General features: G+C 43.4%; 1 protein-coding gene across 1 annotated transcript in view; it reads left to right on the top strand.

Annotated features, from left to right (window-relative positions):
* The window catches only part of CCBE1 (collagen and calcium binding EGF domains 1), a 254,815-nt gene extending 238,394 nt beyond the window's left edge, over window positions 1-16,421 (top strand). Inside the window, exons 7-11 of the mRNA XM_011949419.1 lie at window positions 2,589-2,709; window positions 11,230-11,369; window positions 11,468-11,503; window positions 12,582-12,617; window positions 14,560-16,421. Of these exons, the coding sequence (XP_011804809.1) occupies window positions 2,589-2,709; window positions 11,230-11,369; window positions 11,468-11,503; window positions 12,582-12,617; window positions 14,560-14,793 (567 nt within the window). The 3' untranslated portion in view covers window positions 14,794-16,421. The remainder of the gene's footprint in view (window positions 1-2,588; window positions 2,710-11,229; window positions 11,370-11,467; window positions 11,504-12,581; window positions 12,618-14,559) is intronic.
* Window positions 16,422-18,458: the final 2,037 nt, after the last annotated feature.

The following is an 18,458-nucleotide window of genomic DNA, read 5'->3' as shown; positions in this document are numbered from 1 at the left end:
TGTAATCTCAGGTACTCGGGAGGTTGAGGCAGGAGAATCACTTGAACCTGGGAGGCGGAGGTTACAGTGAGCTGAGATTGCACCACTGCACTCCAGCCTGGGTGATAGAGTGAGACTCTGTCTTGAAAAAAAAATTTAAAAAGTAGGTTGCCGCTTGGTTTAGTGGTTAGGAGCACAGATTCTGGAAGCAGATTGGCTACGTTTAAATTCTAGACCTACCATTTGCTGGCTGTGTGACTCTGGGTAAGTTACTTAACCTCTCTGTGCCTCAGTTCTACTTTTAAAAAAGGACAACATTAATACCTACTGCCTAAAGATTTTAAAATAATCAAATGTTAATATTCACAAACGACTGAGAACAGTGCCATCCATCTAGAAAGAGCTCTACAAATGTTTAGCAAGTAAAAATATTATTTATTAGCACTCTATAAAATGCTTTACAAGAGGCATCTCACGGATTCATCCCAACGACTCTCTGAGGCAGAAGCTCTCTTACAAAGGCTAGTATGAGATAAATGATACGTATAATTTCATTGACTGGAATCCAGGGGAAATGCAGACTCTTTTTACATTACTACAACCTTCCTCCCAAACTCCTAGCATCCCACAGCCCATCTTCTGCTGTGTTTATGCAGAAAGTGGGGCCAGAGATTCTGGACAGCCACCTCTAAAGTACCAGTGCCTTCACTCTGCACTCATTCTGCTACCGCACAAAGGGGCTGAAGGGAGCCAGGATGCAGCCACCCAGCAGGAGGTCAGCCGGGACACTGAGGTCAGCGTTTGCCACCTTACCTCGTAACTTTTACAAGAGGCCAAAATAAGCAAAGAGGACTGGGGGAAATAGGTGGGGAATAGGGGAGCATCTCTGGAGCCCATCTGTGTGCAGGTCTCATCCTGAGGTTCTGTTTACAAAATTTTGAATATGAAGACTTGATCATGTGTTGAAACCGCACATTTTGTAGACTTGAAAATGAAGAATGAAGGGACTTACCAAAGTCACACAGCTACTTAGGAACAAAGCCAGGGGCAGCCCCCAGACAGCAATTTTTTTTTTTTTTTTTTTTTTTTTTTGAGACACAGTCTCCCTCTGTCACCCAGGCTGAAGTGGAGTGCAGTGGTGCAATCTCAGCCCACTGCAACCTCCACCCCCTGGGTCCAAGTGATTCGCCTGCCTTAGCCTCCCGAATAGCTGGGACTACAGGCATGTACCACCATACCCAGCTAATTTTTGTATTTTTAGTTGAGACAGGGTTCCACCATGTTGGCCAGCCTGGTCTCGAACTCTTGACCTCAAGTGATCCGCCCGCCTTGGCCTCCCAAACTGCTGGGATTAGAGGCATGAGCCACAGTGTCCAGGCCCCCAGACAGTATTTCTGCTGGGTCTATGACAATGGCTGGACACTGAGTCAGGCATGTTAAAGACAACATCACTTTAACCCTCCAGCAGTGCTTCTAGGTAGCCATTACCATCCCCATTTTATAGATGAGGAAATCCAGGCTGTGTAGCTTACCCAAGATTCCACAGGTAGAAAGTGGCAGGGCTGAGATTTAAAGGTAAGTCTGCCTCATGCCAACGCCCAAGGGTGGGATCCACGTTTCAGTTTCTCAGTTGGAAGCAGGTGATAAAATTGCATCAGGCTTCAGCTGCCAGTGTTGACCCACTTCCTCATGGTTGCAGTAGATTTACTGATACATTTTCCTCATTCACTGGTTCACTCCTCTTCCTCCCCAGGGGCACAGGTACCCACTTGCAGGTTGTGGTGGTCTATTGCTATGACACAATGATGTCAGCACCATTTTAAATGTATACCGGGAACACAGTGGTGACTCTAAATCATGAGCCCTGACTTGAAATTGTACAAAGCTGACTTTCACATTGCACAAGATTTTGATTCTTACGGTCATCCCTACTGAATTCTGAGTAACAGTCACAGGGGAATTGTAGTAGGGATCTCTAGAAGGACAGAACTAATGGGGTAGCTGTATATATGAAAGGGAGTTTACTAAGGAGAATTGACTCACATGATCACAAAGTGTCAAAGAATTTGTGGACACATTTTACAACCACCACAGTCACTATTGCCCAGTTATACTGAAGGTCAGCTCCAGGTGTGCAGGGGAAATGTCAGCCACATTCTCGGTCCTGGCTCCCAAGGCTGAGAGTTCTTTAAGGGCAGGGACCATGTCTTGGTCACCACTGTAGCCATAGAACCAAGCACAGGACCTGTACCTAATAGGTGTTCAATAAATGTTTGAGACATAAAATAGGTAATTAACAAATTGAGAGTATGAAATAAGTAGATCCTATTAATTATGGTAATAATGAGTTCTAGTGATATGTAGGCCATCTGGAGCTTATCTAAGCTCACCTACTAACTAGCTGAGTAATGTCGTGCAAGTTGTTTGCCCTAGAAGGCCTCTAGGTTTAGAAAGAGGCTCTTTATGGTTTCTCTGAGCTCTAACTAGCTCTAGTAAAAAGTATATACATATGTCTCATGAAAAGGCTTTGCAGCTTCTGCCACCAAGACAAATGCTGAGGCTCTCCCCTGCCATTGCTTCCTGACCGAGGCTTTCTCTTCTCCTTGCAGATTGCGCTGCTCCCCAACAATGCAGCTGACCTGGGCAAGTATATCACTGGTGACAAGGTGCTGGCCTCAAACGCCTACCTTCCTGGACCTCCTGGCCTGCCTGGGGGCCAGGGCCCGCCCGGTGAGTGTAGAGGAGGGCACAGGAGGGTGATCACCATCAGAAAAAAAGCCTTCCAAAAGCTCACATTTGCTGGGGGCTGGACAGTGTTCTCCAGCTTCCATCGAGGAGAAACGAGGCAGGCGTCCATAGGGCTGCCACACACCCATGCAAGGACAGGACCTTGGGAAATAGCCCCTCAAGCCTGAGAAACCCTCATAGCCAGTAGCAATTTGGGAGAAAAAGGTCATTATCCTGGGATTGGATAAGATTCCTAAAGATCATTTTAAGTTAAAAAAAAAAAATGAAAACTATCTTAAACTTCTTTCTGGAAAAATTTTAACATATACAAAAATGGAACAGTATTATGAAGACCCCCTGCTCGGGGCTCCTCACCCAATTCTAACAACTCAGAGCCAGCCTCTTCCTGCTGCTCCCCAGTCTTCCTTCTACCTTCCCTTATTTGTTCATATATTTATACCTATATTTATTTTTATACCTAGCTATACGTTTTTCCAAGTCGACTGTATTGACGTACAGATGATAGATAATGTACTTGTTTAAATTACAGTTCGAGTTTTGACAAATGTATTTACCCATCTAACTCCCATCCTATATTTCAAGATATAGAACATTTCTATCACCCCAGAAATCTCTCTTGTGTCCATGTGCACATGTCCGCTTCCCCAATACCCAGTCTAGGCAGACACTGAGCTGCTTTCTTTCACTGTGGTCTCACCTGTTCTAGAACTCCATATCACTGGAATCTTTTAATTTATATATATATGTTCTTGTGAATGTACACTTTCAGCTTCTTTCATTCAGTATACTGTTCCTGAAGATTCACACTTATTAATTGGGTGAAAATCCCAAACATCCTATCATTTCATCAAGAAATATACAATGAGAAGTTAAAAAAATAGTTCCAAGTTATTTTATATTTTGAGTACCTCCATAGATAGAGCAATAGATTTTTTTCTCCACATTGGTAAAGGAAATGACATTAATGTTAGCAAATGATTCTAAACCTTATCCCTGGCTATCATTGCTTAGCAGTGTGCTAGGTGTTATGAATGACCTCTTGACATCCTAATTGGGAAGACCAGACATATAGAGCCAATGCAAATAAATAAAACAGTATCCACATGCCCTCCAGGTAAGTACACAGATGCTTCCTGCTGTGGGAGCTTGTAGGGAGCGAGCACTGTAGCCTGCAGTAGTCAGCGGCATTTAGGTTTGATCTGGACGTGGAAGACTGGTAGAATTTGCCCAAAGAGGAAGGACACAGGTGGATTTTCAGTTGGAAAGTCAGCAAGAACAAAAGGTCAGAGTTCTTCACAGAGAGTCGGTGTGTTTCCTCTCCACTTATGTCTTGAACTCTTCAAACACAAGCCTGGATCTCAGTCCGTCCACAGAATAAGATGGTTCAGGATTTGGTTTTCCTTCATTAATTCCCTTGGCCTGAGGTACTCTGGGTCATGGTGGAGTTTTCTCCAGCAAATGCTTCACACAGGCACCCTCTGGCTGCTTCTAAACAGACTGGCGTCTCTCCTTATAAACTGCTTCCTAGCATGGTGCTCTCCACCCTCTCTAAGAGAATGCTCTTGCTTTGCTTCTCTGGAGGAAGTCAACTCCAGGCTCTAGAGCACTAGAACAAAACCAACTGTAGGAGCAGGGGAGCCAATGGCTGTCTTGCTTAATAAATGCCTTGCAAGCTTACTACTCCAATGCTGCCATCTGGCTTACAACATGGTTTGAGCTGTCCAGGGTCCTTGATGGAGCAGAGAGTGATTGAGGATGAATAAGCTTTTGCAACATACCCGGCCTTTGAATGGGGACATTCCAAACCCATTTCCTTCTCTCTCTTAACTTTCAGTGTTTGTGGTACCCACCATTGAGACTTAGTAGGGAAGCTAGAAAGCTAATAGGCTTTCTCTCACCCTTAAATTAAAGTCCAGTTCCGAGGCCTGTGGTGAATCAGACTGGAGCACCAATACAGGAAACTACTCTGGGTTGGAATCTGTTTAGCTTTGGTGGTAAGGGGGCGGCTGCTGCTTTCTGGCCTCCACTGCCATATATAAGGTGCTGCCATTTGTACATCAAAGTCCCACATTTCAAAGGCACTTGACATACTATGATCTCTGTAGTGTACTGACTATGTAAATGTAGGTGAGATACCTCTGGCCTCTTTTATGTGCTACTGGAGGTAAAATATTTAGTAAAAGGAGGGATCTGGCACCCTTTCCAAACTCATTGTAGATATACCTGGAACCAGTATTAAGAGTAGGCATATGAGACATGTTTGGATGGAACACTGACTGCTTTTAACTTTGGCTTAATTATTCTGTGTACTAAAAAAGACTTATCTAAATATGAAAAGTCTAAAGTATCCGTTTCTTTGTTTTATTTGCTGGAGTCTGAATGTCATTCTATCTTGTCACTGCTCTGTCAGTACTAGGCGTTAGGTATGGTCAAAAAGTAATTATTATGTGCATTTAAAAGAACAATTATGAGACAAGTATAGCAAAGCAATCTTCTCAGTCTCTTCAATGCAATCACTTAATAAAAAACATTTACTAAGCAGCCTACTGTGTATCCAGGACTACCTGAGGATATGCTAATAAATAAGACACAATTCAAGCTCTCACAGGGCTGATGATCTAAAATGGGTTAAAACACAATGCCCTTCTGCATGCAGAAGAATGAGGTTGGACCCTTACCTTACACCATCTACAAAAATTAACTCAAAATGGATTAAAGAGTGAAATGGAAGACCCTAAAACTATGAAAATCCTAGAAGAAAACACAGAGGAAAGCTTTATGACATTGGGTTTGGTGACGATCTCTTCGATATGACCCCAAAAGCATAGGCAGCAAAAGCAGTAGATAAATGGGACTACATCAAACTTAAATTTCTGTGTCTCAAAGTGAAAATCAACAGGGCAAAAACAACCTACAGGATGGAAGAAAATAATTGTAAATCATATATCTGATAAGGGGTTAATATCTAGGATATATAAGAACTTCAGTATTCAACAAAAAAAGCAGCTGATTAAAAAGATGGGAAAAGGACTTGAATAGACATTTATCCAAAGAAGATATACAAATGGCCAAAATCCATATTAAAAGATACTCAACATCACTGATCATTAGAGCATTGCAAACCAAAACCACAGTGAGATACCACCCCACACCCATTAGGATGGCCACTATTTTTGAAAAAATACAAGCTTGGGAAACACAGGGAGACCCTGTCTAATTAAAAGAAAATTTAAACTAGCCAGGCTATAGTCCCAGCTACTCAGGAGGCTGAGGTGTAAAAGATGGCTTAAGCCCAGGAGGCTACAGTGAGCCATGAACATAACACTGCATTTCCAGTCTGTGTGACAGAGCAAGACCCCATCTCAAAAAAAAAAAAAAAGAAAAAAGAAAAACAAAAAAACGAGAAAATAAATATTGACAAGGATATGGAAAAATTGGAACCCTGTGCACTGTTGATGTGAATGTAAAATGGTTCAGTCACTGTGGAAAAGAGTGTGGAGATTCCTCAAAAAATTAAACATATCAGGAGGCTTAAGCAGGAGGATCACATGGGCTCAGGAGTTCGAGGCCAGCCTAGGCAACAGAAACCCTAACTCAAAAAATACCTATATCTATAACTATATCTATAAATGAGATCCAGAAATCCCACTCCTGGGTATACACCCCAAAGCATTAAGAGCAGGATCTTGAACAGATGCTCGCACACCCATCTTCATAGCAGCACTTTTCACAATAGCCAAGAGGCTGAAACAACTCAAGTGTCCATCAATGGATAAGATGGAAAAACAAAATGTGACACACACATACAATGGAATATTATTCAGCCTTTAAAAAGATGGGAATTTTGACGTAGGCTACAATATAGATGAATCTTAAGGATATTAGGTTAAGTGAAATAAGCTGGTCAAAAAATGACACATTAATTATATAAGGTATCTAAAATAATTAAATTCATAGAAACAGAAAGTAGAATAGTGGTGACCAGGGACTGAGCAGAGTGGAAAATGGGGAGTTATTCAGTGGTCTAGAGTTTCCGTTTTACAAGATGAGGAAGTTTAGAGATCTGTTGCACAACAGTGGGAATGTAGTTAACATTACTAAACACTACATTTAAAAAATAGTTAAGATGGGCTGGGGGCCGTGGCTCGCGCCTGTAATCCCAGCACTTTGGGGAGGCTAAGGTGGGCAGATCACTTGAGGTCAGGAGTTCAAGACCAGCATGGCCAACATGGTGAAACCCCGTCTCTACTGAAAATACAAAAAATTAGCCAGAGGTGGTGGTGGGCACCTGTAATTCCAGCTACTTGGGAGGCTGAGGCAGGAGAATTGCTTGAACCCAGGAGGCGGAGGTTGCAATGAGATAAGATCGCACCACTGCACTCCAGCCTGGGTGACAGAGCAAGACTCCATCTCAAAAAAAAAAAAAAAAAAAAAAAAAGTTGGCAAATTTTGTCTTGTGTATTTTTTATCACAAGTTTTTAAAAATGCTTGCCAGGTCCCCACTGTCTCTTCCCTCATCCCCCCAGCTGATGTTCAGGGCCTAAAGCAGAGGTGAACATGCTGATGTCTGCACCAGGTGCTGCCCCAGAGTTTACATAACCACGGCCCTTGAGCCAGCAAGATATCCCCTAGAGTCCCCGGTGTGGGCAGACATGCTGTGTTCCACACACAAGTGGGGAAATGCCACAAACCCAACCCAATACAAAGCGGCTGTTTACAACTCTGTCTGCTGTGGGTCAATGTAGACGACGCCTAAAGGCCTCTTCCCCATCAGTTTCCATGATAAGGTGATATGACCATATGTTGGCACACATGCAAGCAACTATTATCAGACAGGCATGAGAACAGATGACTTGTTGTTAAACTCGGTATAGTCTCAGTGCTGTGTCGATACAGGCCTCTGAAAAGAATTAAAAAACAAAACAAAACCCCTCAACCTCTACAGAGATGGGCAGGTCGCATGGATACGTAGAAAGGAGCTGGGCAGGAGCAGTTGGAAGCAAGGGAACTGAACCAAACCGGAGAGCACTCACCCCACGTAAAGGGGCAGCCCCTACTGAGAACTCCAGTTGGTTGTGCTGCTGATGGAATTGTGGTTTTTGTGCTTCCTGTTTCAAACCAGAGCCAGGAACCCAGATTTTTCTATGAAATCTCCCAATTTTTATTTTTATTTATTTATTTATTTATTTATTTTTGAGATGGAGTCTTACTCTGTTGCCTAGGCTAGAATGCAGTGGCACAATCTCGGCTCACTGCAACCTCCGCCTCCCAGGTTCAGGAAATTCTCCTGCCTCAGCCTCCCAAGCAGCTAGGATTACAGGCGCTTGCCACCAAACCCAGCTAATTTTTGTATTTTTAGTAGAGATGGGGTTTCACCATGTTGGCCAGACTGGTCTCAAACTCCTGACCTCAAGTGATCTGCGCACCTCAGCCTCTCAAAGTGCTGGGATTACAGGCATGTGCCACCACACCTGGCCCCGATTTTTAAATGTTAAGAATGCTCAGAAGAAAATGATATGCATAAACAGAAAACACATGTGCAGTGCATGAATGTATATAAACACACATACATTATACTATAGATATACTGCAAGCATGTACAATGAAATAAGCAGTTAATTCTTACTTTCAGAGGCCTGTATCGACACAGCACTGAGACTATACCGAGTTTAACAACAAGTCATCTATTTTTGTGCCTGTCTGATGATAGTTGTTGGTACGACGGGGGAGATGTTAAAATGTTTTTGGAGACAGGTGATCTGTGGTGATGGAGACAAGGCACAAAAGGAGAGAATAGTGTGAGCTAGATTGTGTGCCATGGCATGGTTTATTCAGGGAGGATGGGACTATGGAGCGATTAGGAAGGAGGCAATTGTGGGGAAAATGCTGGCAAGAAAGACAAGCATGAACAAGGATACTATGCTGAGGAGTTGGAGCTTTATTCTCTATGCAGAGGGGAGGGTTTTCTTTCTCTCCTTGGACTCCAGTTACACTTATTTTAGATGGTTCCATATTATCTCACCTCTTTTGGATGCTTCATTTTATTTTCCTCTTTGTGATTCTCTTTGAGTAACTATTGACTTATCTTTAAGTTCACTGAGTCTTTGCTCAGCTGCGAGCGGTCTGCTGATGAGCTTATATCATTTTCATATATGATATTGTATTTTATATTTCCATTAGACTTTTTTCCTTTAATTCCCATCTCTCTGCTAAAATCCCTCATCTGTTCAGAGAAGCTGTTTATCTTTTCCACCAGCCCCTTTCACATACTGTTATTTTAAAGCCCATATCTCATTATGCCAACATCTGGGTCCCCACTGAGGCCTGTCCGGCTGATTGTTCTATCACTTCTATCACTTTACAATAGGTTTTTTGTTTTGAATTTTTTTTTTTTTTTTTTTGAATTTTTTTTTTATCACTTTACAATAGGTTTTTTGTTTTGAATTTTTTTTTATTTTATTTTTATTTTTGAGATGGAGTCTCACTCTGTCACCCAGGCTGTAGTGCAATGGTACAATCTTGGCCCACTGCAACTTCTGCTTCCCAGATTCAAGCAATTCTCCTGCCTCAGCTTCCCGAGTAGCTGGGATTACAGGCACCCACCATCACATCTTGCTAATTTATGTATTTTCAGTAGAGATGAGGTTTCACCATGTTGGCCAGGCTGGTCTTGAACTCCTGACCTCAGGTAATCCATCCGCCTAAGCCTCCCAAAGTGCAGGGATTACAGCATGAGCCACTGTGCCCGGCCCTTTTTTCTATGTGCCTGAAAGTTTTGGATTGAATGCCAGACATCATTTGCAGAGAAACAGTAGAGACTGAGGTATGTAGTTATCACTCCTGGAGATGGGTACCCTCTTCTTTTGTCAGGCCACTGCCATGAGAAGTGAAGTCAGCCTACTGAATAACAGCTGGGTTTTGGCTTTATTGTCACTACATTTACTTTGTGTTCCACAGTCTTCAAATAATTCCTCCAGCGGTAGGATGCTGTTACCTTATGCTTAGTGGATGCCTAGGTTACCAGTGGGTTTTTCTCAGTGTTTATACTCTGAGCTTTCAGCAGCCTCTACACACGCATACCTGTGCCACAGAGGGGTTCTCTCCCCACACTGTTGCCCTTCCCCCAGTGGTAGATTGCTATTACTTACTCCATGCTGGACTTGTGGGGCAAGGGGACATTTTCAGTTCTGCTCCAGCTGCGATCCTAAGCATGACCTATGCTTTTGGGCCTTGGGGTGAGATGATCTTCCCCACACCCGCCGACTCATCCCCCAGCATGCCTTTTATCTGTGGCAAATCTAGGTCAGACGAACGTTTCCTACCCCTCACTAAGAAGTAAGGGATATTTCTCTGAGGCCTGCAAGACAGAGTGAGTTTGCTGACGCACCCAGTGCCTTGAGGCATTTGCACCAAAAGGTTGAAAGTAGGTGGGTTACATAGTAAGACTTGTTTTAGATATGTCATCCCTATAGAGATGTTAAAAATGGGCGAGGGGTAAACAAGGCTGCTGGGGGGCAGAGAGACTAGCAATGAGGCAAGAGTCAAGGCAAATATAAGGAAGGCCTGGCCGGGCGCGGTGGCTCAAGCCTGTAATCCCAGCACTTTGGGAGGCCGAGACGGGCGGATCACGAGGTCAGGAGATCGAGACCATCCTGGCTAACATGGTGAAACCCCGTCTCTACTAAAAAAATACAAAAAAACTAGCCGGGCGAGGTGGCGGGCGCCTATAGTCCCAGTTACTCGGGAGGCTGAGGCAGGAGAATGGCGTGAACCCGGGAGGCGGAGCTTGCAGTGAGCTGAGATCCGGCCACTGCACTCCAGCCTGGGCGACAGAGCGAGACTCCGTCTCAAAAAAAAAAAAAAAAAAAAAAAAAAGGAAGGCCTAACAGATTTGTTTTAGTACTATGTGGGAAGTACTATACTAAGTGGTGTGTGTATATCTGAAATCTCGTTTAATACAACTACTCCCTAAGGAAGATTTTTATTAGCCCAGCTTTACAGATGAGATGAGAAACTAAAGCTCAGATAGCTCAGGCAACTTGTCAGATTCAAACCCAAGTCTCCCTGATGCTAAAACCTGTACTCTTAACTGCTGTCCTGCCACGATAACCACTTCTCTGCTGTGGTGGCCACTACTCGGCTGTGATCCAGTGGAGAGAAGGGAGCAGACAGCTGTGAGATGTTAAAGAGGTAAAATGCACAGGAGCTGGCCACTGATTCAAAAACGAGGTTGCAGAAATAGGGAAATATAGAGGAAGACTCTCCGGTTTTTGGCTTGAGTGGATGGGTGACTGGCGGTCTGTGAAAAGAGAGGAAGATGGGGAAGCTGCTTTTGACCATATCAAGTTTAAAATGCCCGTGGGACATCCTGATGCAGATGTCAGAAGGCAAAGGCAGAGAGAGTACAAAGAGAAATGACTGCAGGGGCCCTGGACTCTTGTTAGCCAGGGCCCTTCGTCCTTCTCGTGTGCTGTGAGCTAATGAGGTGTTCTTTGATTACAGGCTCACCAGGACCAAAGGGAAGCCCAGGCTTCCCCGGTATGCCAGGCCCTCCTGGGCAGCCCGGTCCACGGGGCTCAATGGGACCCATGGGACCATCTCCTGATCTGTCCCACATTAAACAAGGCCGGAGGGGCCCTGTGGTCAGTATCTTATCAGAGATCCACTTCCTGTTTGGGGGAAAATGTGTTTTTGTCCCATGCTTTTCCCTGTGGTTAAACCAGATCCTTTTGTATTGTAGGGTCCACCAGGTGCACCAGGAAGAGATGGTTCTAAGGTAAGCCTTATGAGTGGTCCTCACAAGCTAAAGGTCTCTCACGTTCAATTTTGTTTTGTTTTGTTTTTTAGAGATGGTCTTGCTCTGTCACCCAGGCTGGAGTGCAATGGCACAATCTTGGCTCGTTACAACCCCTGCCTCTCGGGCTTAAGCCCAATTCTCCTGCCTCAGCCTCCCAAATAGCTGGGACCACAGGCATGCACCACCACTCCCGGCTAATTTTTGGATTTTTTAGTAGAGATGGGGTTTCACCGTATTACCCAGACTGGCCTTAAATTCCTGAACTCAGGTAATCTGCCCGTCTCGGCCTCCCCAAGTGCTGGTATTACAGACGTGAGGAACCGCTCCTGGCCTGAAAGTCTCTCACTTTCTACCTCTTGCACTGACATCGAGGAAAGCTCACCAGTTACTGTTTACCATCCCCATTTTGCATGCAGCAAAAGTGAGACACAGATACCAGATACAAGTTTTTCCCCAAAGCTGGGAACGAAATCTGAAAAGCCATTTTCTTAAATTCCAAAACCAACCCCAAAGACAAACAACCACCACAACCAGTCGTAGGAAAAATTACCCCTATAAATTTTAAGTGAGCCTCTGCATTGTGATACTCACATGTGTTTTTCTCTTTAACCAGTGTTGCTTTACAGGATAGCGTTTTGTGTGTTTCCATTTCTGTTTGATTTGCAAGTCAGGAACAGGAGATGCTCCATTCTTTCTGCAAGCAGGGTGGTTCCCCTCTGAGAGCTGCCTTCTCTTTTTTGCCTCACGAAGAAGTCAGTGTGAGATACTTCAGAAAGTTTGTTACTCCACACATACTGCTGGGAAATACAAACATTCCTCTTGCCAGGAACGCTTGAAAATATATGGGCTCAAGGGAAATCAGAATGAGAAACATTTGACCCAAGCAGACCTGTTCAAATAAGTGGTCCCGTGAGTTCAGCTCAGTTTTACATATGTTTTCTATAGAAAATATTTGTTGTTTTGTGCAGGGAAGTGGTTATGGTGGGTGTATAAATAGAGACTATTGTTGTGGTATCCATGTGCTCTAGAAAGCTAACCCTGGCCTTTCTGTTTTTAGGGGGAGAGAGGAGCGCCTGGGCCCAGAGGGTCTCCAGTAAGTAGCACTCTATGTCCTGCTTCCCCAGGGGAATGTTCTCAGGGATGCAGCTCTGATGAGCCTATAGGTCGGTCTAGTAGCAAAGGCCCGCCCCTTCCTGATGCCAGTCAGCCACCTGAGCAGAACTCTGTGGTTAGGAAGACAGTCATAGAAGACCTTAGCTGCTAGTTTGGATTTATTTTTCAAACTTGTTTTCTGTTGTTGTTTTTTTCTTTTATCATGGCTCATCTTCATTTAAAATGTCTTTCCTAAAGCTCAAAACCCCACTATGCCATGAGTCTGTTTCCAAGTATAATCATAAAACATTTGAAAGGTCTAGGAAAGAAATCTGTGGGTTTAAATCATAACTCTGCATACTTGAGAATTTAGCCACTGCTACAACCCTAGCAAGTCAGATGGCCATCTTCTCTTAAAAAGTGCAAAACCATGCAGGGCTGTTTAGGATCTGAGAAGAAATTAGCTGCATATATGCATAGTGTCTGGGAGATTAAAAATGAGAAATAGTAGTATTCAGAAGCATAGCAAATTCAAACCACTTCACTGCTTCTGAAGAAGTATCATTTCTGAAATCCAAAAGCTGTGGCCACAGAGGTGGAAGTCATGGGTTCCCATCTCAACTCTTCTACCTGCTACCTTTCTGACCACGGCACATCACTGAGGGTCTCTGGGCATTCATTCCCCCACCTGTGCAGTGGCAATAGTGGAATCTGACCTACCATCCCTCAAGTGGCTATTGTGAGGGTCAAATGATATGAAAATCCTATGCCTGTCTTAGTGCTTTACGGTGTAAGCTCTGCTTCCATAGTGCCCGCTGCTGCTGCAGCAGTTGTGGGAAGTGATAACGATTTTACTACAAACTTCTGACAAGCCTAGAACATGCGTGTTTATGCATTTCTTTTTTACCATGCCCCACACAGCACTCTATAAAATTAAGGCTTAGTAAATACCATATGATGATAAAGGATACTCAATACATAGAAAAATTAGGAAGCTTTTGTTTGGACCTTTCCTAGATGATGAGGAGTTGACGTCTTTACAACATCCTCTCAACTTCATTTAGTTTGTGCTTATAGTCGGCCATCTTATAAACATTTTAATAATTTTAAGACAGGGTCTCACTCTGTCACCCAGGCTGGAGTGCAGAGGCACAATCTCGGCTCACTGCAGCCTCAACCTTCTGGGCTCAAGCAATCATCCACCTTAACCTCCCAAGTAGCTGGGTCCACAGGTGCCCACCACCACACCTGGCTAAATTTTTGTTATATTTTTTGTAGAGACAGGGTTTCACCATGTTGTCCAGGTTGGTCTTGAACTCTTGGGCTCAAGCTATCTGTCCACCTTGGCCTCCCAAAGTGCTAGGATTACAGGTGTGAGCCACCACTCCTGGCCCAGATAACATTTTGAATACATATTATGCTCAAAGCACTTTACGTGCATTTACTTATTTAAATCCTCAGTTATGAACCCTATAAAACCCTATGAAATTGGGACTATTATTATCCCCATTTTACAGATGTGGAAACTGAACCACAAGAAATTAAGACCACACAGTTAGTAAGCAGCAGAGATGAGATTCAAACCCAACAGAACCCCAGTCTCTTAACCACTGCTCTGCTGCCTCCATAAGCATCTTCCAGACTGCTTTGGAAAGTAACTTAGGAGAGTTGTCTTATATTCTTTCCTCTACTGGATTTGATAAAGCCTAGAGTTAGGAGGGAGGAAAGGTGAATACATCACCAAAGCTCATCTGAGAAGTAAGAGAATTAGAAAACAATGTGGAGGACCCCCAGGCTCCTGTAGCAGTCCTCACATTGACTCCATTTGGGGCACAGTCTGTGATTGAGAAAGTAGTTGCCAGCAAGCAGCGGGTCAAGTCATGGAGCCCCGGAGGCCATTGCTGTCTGTCGTATTCTAGCTTTGATTCCTCCCATGTACACAGGGACCCCCTGGTTCTTTCGACTTCCTGCTACTTATGCTGGCTGACATCCGCAATGACATCACCGAGCTGCAGGACAAGGTGTTCGGGCACCGGACTCACTCTTCAGCAGAGGAGTTCCCTTTACCTCAGGAATTTCCCAGCTACCCAGAAGCCATGGACCTGGGCTCTGGAGACGACCACCCAAGAAGAACTGAGACAAGAGACTTGAGAGCCCCCAGAGACTTCTATCCATAGCACATCCCAACACCGTCATGCCAAAGGAAGAGAAAGATCAACTCATCTGCAGTTAAACCACCTAAAGAGAAAAAAACACCACTGGAGACCTAGAAAACATACATTTTTCTCTTCTCTTTTCCTGACATCTCTTATTCCTCTTCTTCCAGATACAATACTATTTTCAGAGTCCCCTCCTAGGCCTGCAGTCACATGGGAGTGAATGATTGATTTACCTGCTTCTTACTAAGAGTTAGTTGGAGTGGTTTGCATTGTAACTTTTTGTTTACATCCTATTTTTCCAGGAACTTTGGATTTAAGTACTCTCACAGTGTCTTAAATCATAAATTCTTCAAGTAAATTTGGCAGAGTATCAAAAGGGAAAATGGCAAAGTGAGCTCTAAGAAAATGTGAGGCTACTTCTAAGATGTGTGTTCAGAATAGACCGTAACTCCTCTAGTATCAAAATTAGGGCTCTTCAGTTAAAAAGGGGTGGGGAGGACAGACGTGTAGATGTACTTTGGTGGAGAATTCTTTTTCCTTGTGCTTCCAGTAGATTTTAAATATTGTATGCCCTGTCAAACGTTTCCCAATTCAATTAAAGAGAGGAGAGAACTGAATGACTTTTAGAGAAGATAGAAAAGAATTACAGTCATATATTTACTGTTACATAGATTGCCACATTCTAAAATTCAAATATGGTGCTTAAGGTTTCATGCCATGCTTATCTGTTAGTATCCTATTTAGGGAAGAAGATTAAATCCTCTTTTCAAAAAACAAAGTGAAATGCCTGGATTCACATTAAAACAGTGGGCTCTGGTTTGCTAGAATATTTTAAAGCTGTTTAATCAAGAGTGGAGCCTGCTGTATATATCAGAGATTATTTGTTCAATAAAGTGGCTGACCTTAGAGAGAGGCACAGAATTCCTGGTTCTGAGCAGGTTCCCAGAAGGTGCCATTAGGTGCCATGATCCAGGCTGAACCAATACACAGTGGGGCTGAAGGCTGCAAGGAAGTTGCTGGCTCGGGTTGACCTCACTAATGCCATCAGCAGCAGTAGGTAAATTTGCTCTCCTTGGGTGTTACAAGTTTTTGTCTGGAGCCAACCAAGCTTGCCACCAACATATTGAGAATAATACACTATTGAAAGTTATCTTGGATGGGGAGGAAAAAAAACAGTGGTTTTCCTTGTTTGCAAAAACTTCCTTCCTATTCCCATTTCTTCCTTCTTTAATTTAGTCCAAGTTCCAGTTCTTTCAGGCACTCTCTTTGATTTCTTTTCCCCTGCATGTGAGAAGCAGTTCAGAAAAGGGTCTATTTCTCCACCTCCTAGTGAGTTAGAGTGTTTTCTCAGAGCACCTCTGGGTCCCAAAGGGAAGCATGTTCCTGTCAAGGTTTGTTGTGCATTCAGAAGCACCAGGAGCAAGAGACCAGAAGGATGATCTGCTCCTTTGTAACGTTGTTGAGGGCCCTCTTGGTTCCAATGAGCAGCTTATAGGTTAGTCACAGTCCACTTTCTCATTGGACACACAAAGTGGCTGTTCATCTGCCTTTGCGGGAGACTTTCACTCTTATATTGAGCTTCACCAATGATCGTTCTCACACTCATATTCACTCATGTTGGAATTTCCCATCCTGCCATGTCCTTTCCTATTTCTTTTTGGCTTTTTTGCCTCCACCTTTCAGCCCACATCATTTAACTCCACTACTGTGAAAGCTTGCTTAAAGAAAATCCCTCTTGGCTGGGCATGGTAGTCCACGCCTCTAATCCCAGCCCTTTGGGAGGCTGAGGCAGGCAGATCACAAGGTCAGGAGTTTGCGACCAGCCTGACCGACATGGTGAAACCCCGTCTCTACTAAAAGTACAAAAATTAGCTGGGCGTGGTGGTGCATGCCTGTAATCCCAGCTACTCAGGAGGCTGAGGCAGGAGAATTACTTTAACCTGGGGGGCAGAGCCAAGATTGCGCTGCTGCACTCCAGCCTAGGCAACAGAGCAAGACTCTGTCTTAAAAAAAAAAAAAAAAAAAAGAAAAAAAAAAGAGTATCCCTCTTGTTGTGTTTGAATGCCACCTTTCAGTCTTCTCCCTTAAGAATGATAGGAAGGGGCTTTGCAAATCTCTAGTGGCAACAGTCTTCCTTCGCTTCTTCCTACCATGCTGGAAATGCAGGACTCATGTCAGCGTGTGGCTGAGTCTTTGATGAACACTTTGCTCCTCTGTGTCTCATTTATGCAAAAGTCCTGGTGACTGTCCACCAGCATTTTTAAAGTGAAAGCAAACACATTCTTAGTGCTCTTTTTCTAGCATCTTTTCTTCCTCCTTCTCTCTGCAAAATTCAACATTCATGACAGAAGGTCACGCCAACCACGGGTTTATAAAGAGAGGAAGTGAACAGCTGTTGATTTCCATCTGGATATATTTAATGTTTGCCTGCTTGTGGAGCATGGTATTTAAAGGGTGTGAATGGATGAATGCTTTTAAAACACACACACACACACAACTATGCACAAGCTGTATGAGAGATGGCTAGGTCCATCCGTGATATTTTTTAATGAGGAATTTTAATACTTTTTCTTTGACAGTGAACTGTATTTAGACATATGACCTTTATTGTGAAATGCTCATAAAATGCAACCAAACCGCACGTTTGGCCATAGGCTAGAATAATATATTAAAAGAATTAATGGAAAGTAGTATTATCTGGATTTCATGAAACTATTCCAGATAATATTCTCCAGCAAAACTTATAGTAACCTGTATTTTATAACGTCAATCTGCTGGACCAATTTAATTTAGAAAATAATTTTTAATCTTCAGATTTTCAAAACTTGGACTACTGCAAAATTGGTATGTATTCTTTATGCCCAAATTTTATTTTTCAAAGATAGGACATCATAAAGCATCATTATTTCTAATGTATCTTTTAGCTAGATAGAAAAAGCTTTACTGTTTAAATAGGACTTCTGCTCAAAACCTAATGGGAAAACCATTTCTGGGATAAGATTTGCTACAGTGCATTTCATGTTTTATAGTGAAAAAGATGTTTGTACACCTCCTCAACCTGTTAGTAGAAATGTTGACTTCGATTTTTGCACCCTCTTCACAGGACCTCATAAGTTACCTCTGTTCTTGGAAAGCAATGGGAATAAAAATACGCTGTTGAGAATACTACATGGGGCCAGGCACGGTGGCTCACGCCTGTAATTCCAACACTGGGAGGCTGAGGTGGGCGGATCATGAGGTCAGGAGATCAAGACCATCCTGACCTACATGGTGAAACCCCATCTCTACTAAAATATAAAAAAAATTAGCCGGGCATGGTGGCACATGCCTGTAGTCCCAGCTACTCGGGAGGCTGAGGCAGGAGAATTGCTTGAACCCAGGAGGTGGAGGTTACAGTGAGTGAAGATCGCGCCACTGCATTCCAGCCTGGCGATAGAGTGAGACTCCATCTCAAAAAAAGAAAAAGAATAGTACATGGGGGGCATGCATTTTAGTTTAGGAAAACCCCCCTCCCTTCCCAGTTCCAGAAGGAGAAATTATAACCTATACTGTGCCAAAAGTGAGTGGGGCTGCAGAGAGGATGGTGCCTTTTCTCACCTTCTGAGTTAATGCCCAACATCTGCCATTGGATTTATTGACCAAAGGAAGTCATTTCTACTGTATAAACTCAGACAGGTGTGTCA

This window comes from Colobus angolensis, unplaced genomic scaffold (genome assembly GCF_000951035.1).
Source record: "Colobus angolensis palliatus isolate OR3802 unplaced genomic scaffold, Cang.pa_1.0 Scaffold108, whole genome shotgun sequence".
NCBI lineage: Eukaryota > Metazoa > Chordata > Mammalia > Primates > Cercopithecidae > Colobus > Colobus angolensis.
Note: the sequence above shows the minus strand (reverse complement) of the source record. Positions and strands in the feature narration are given on the sequence as shown.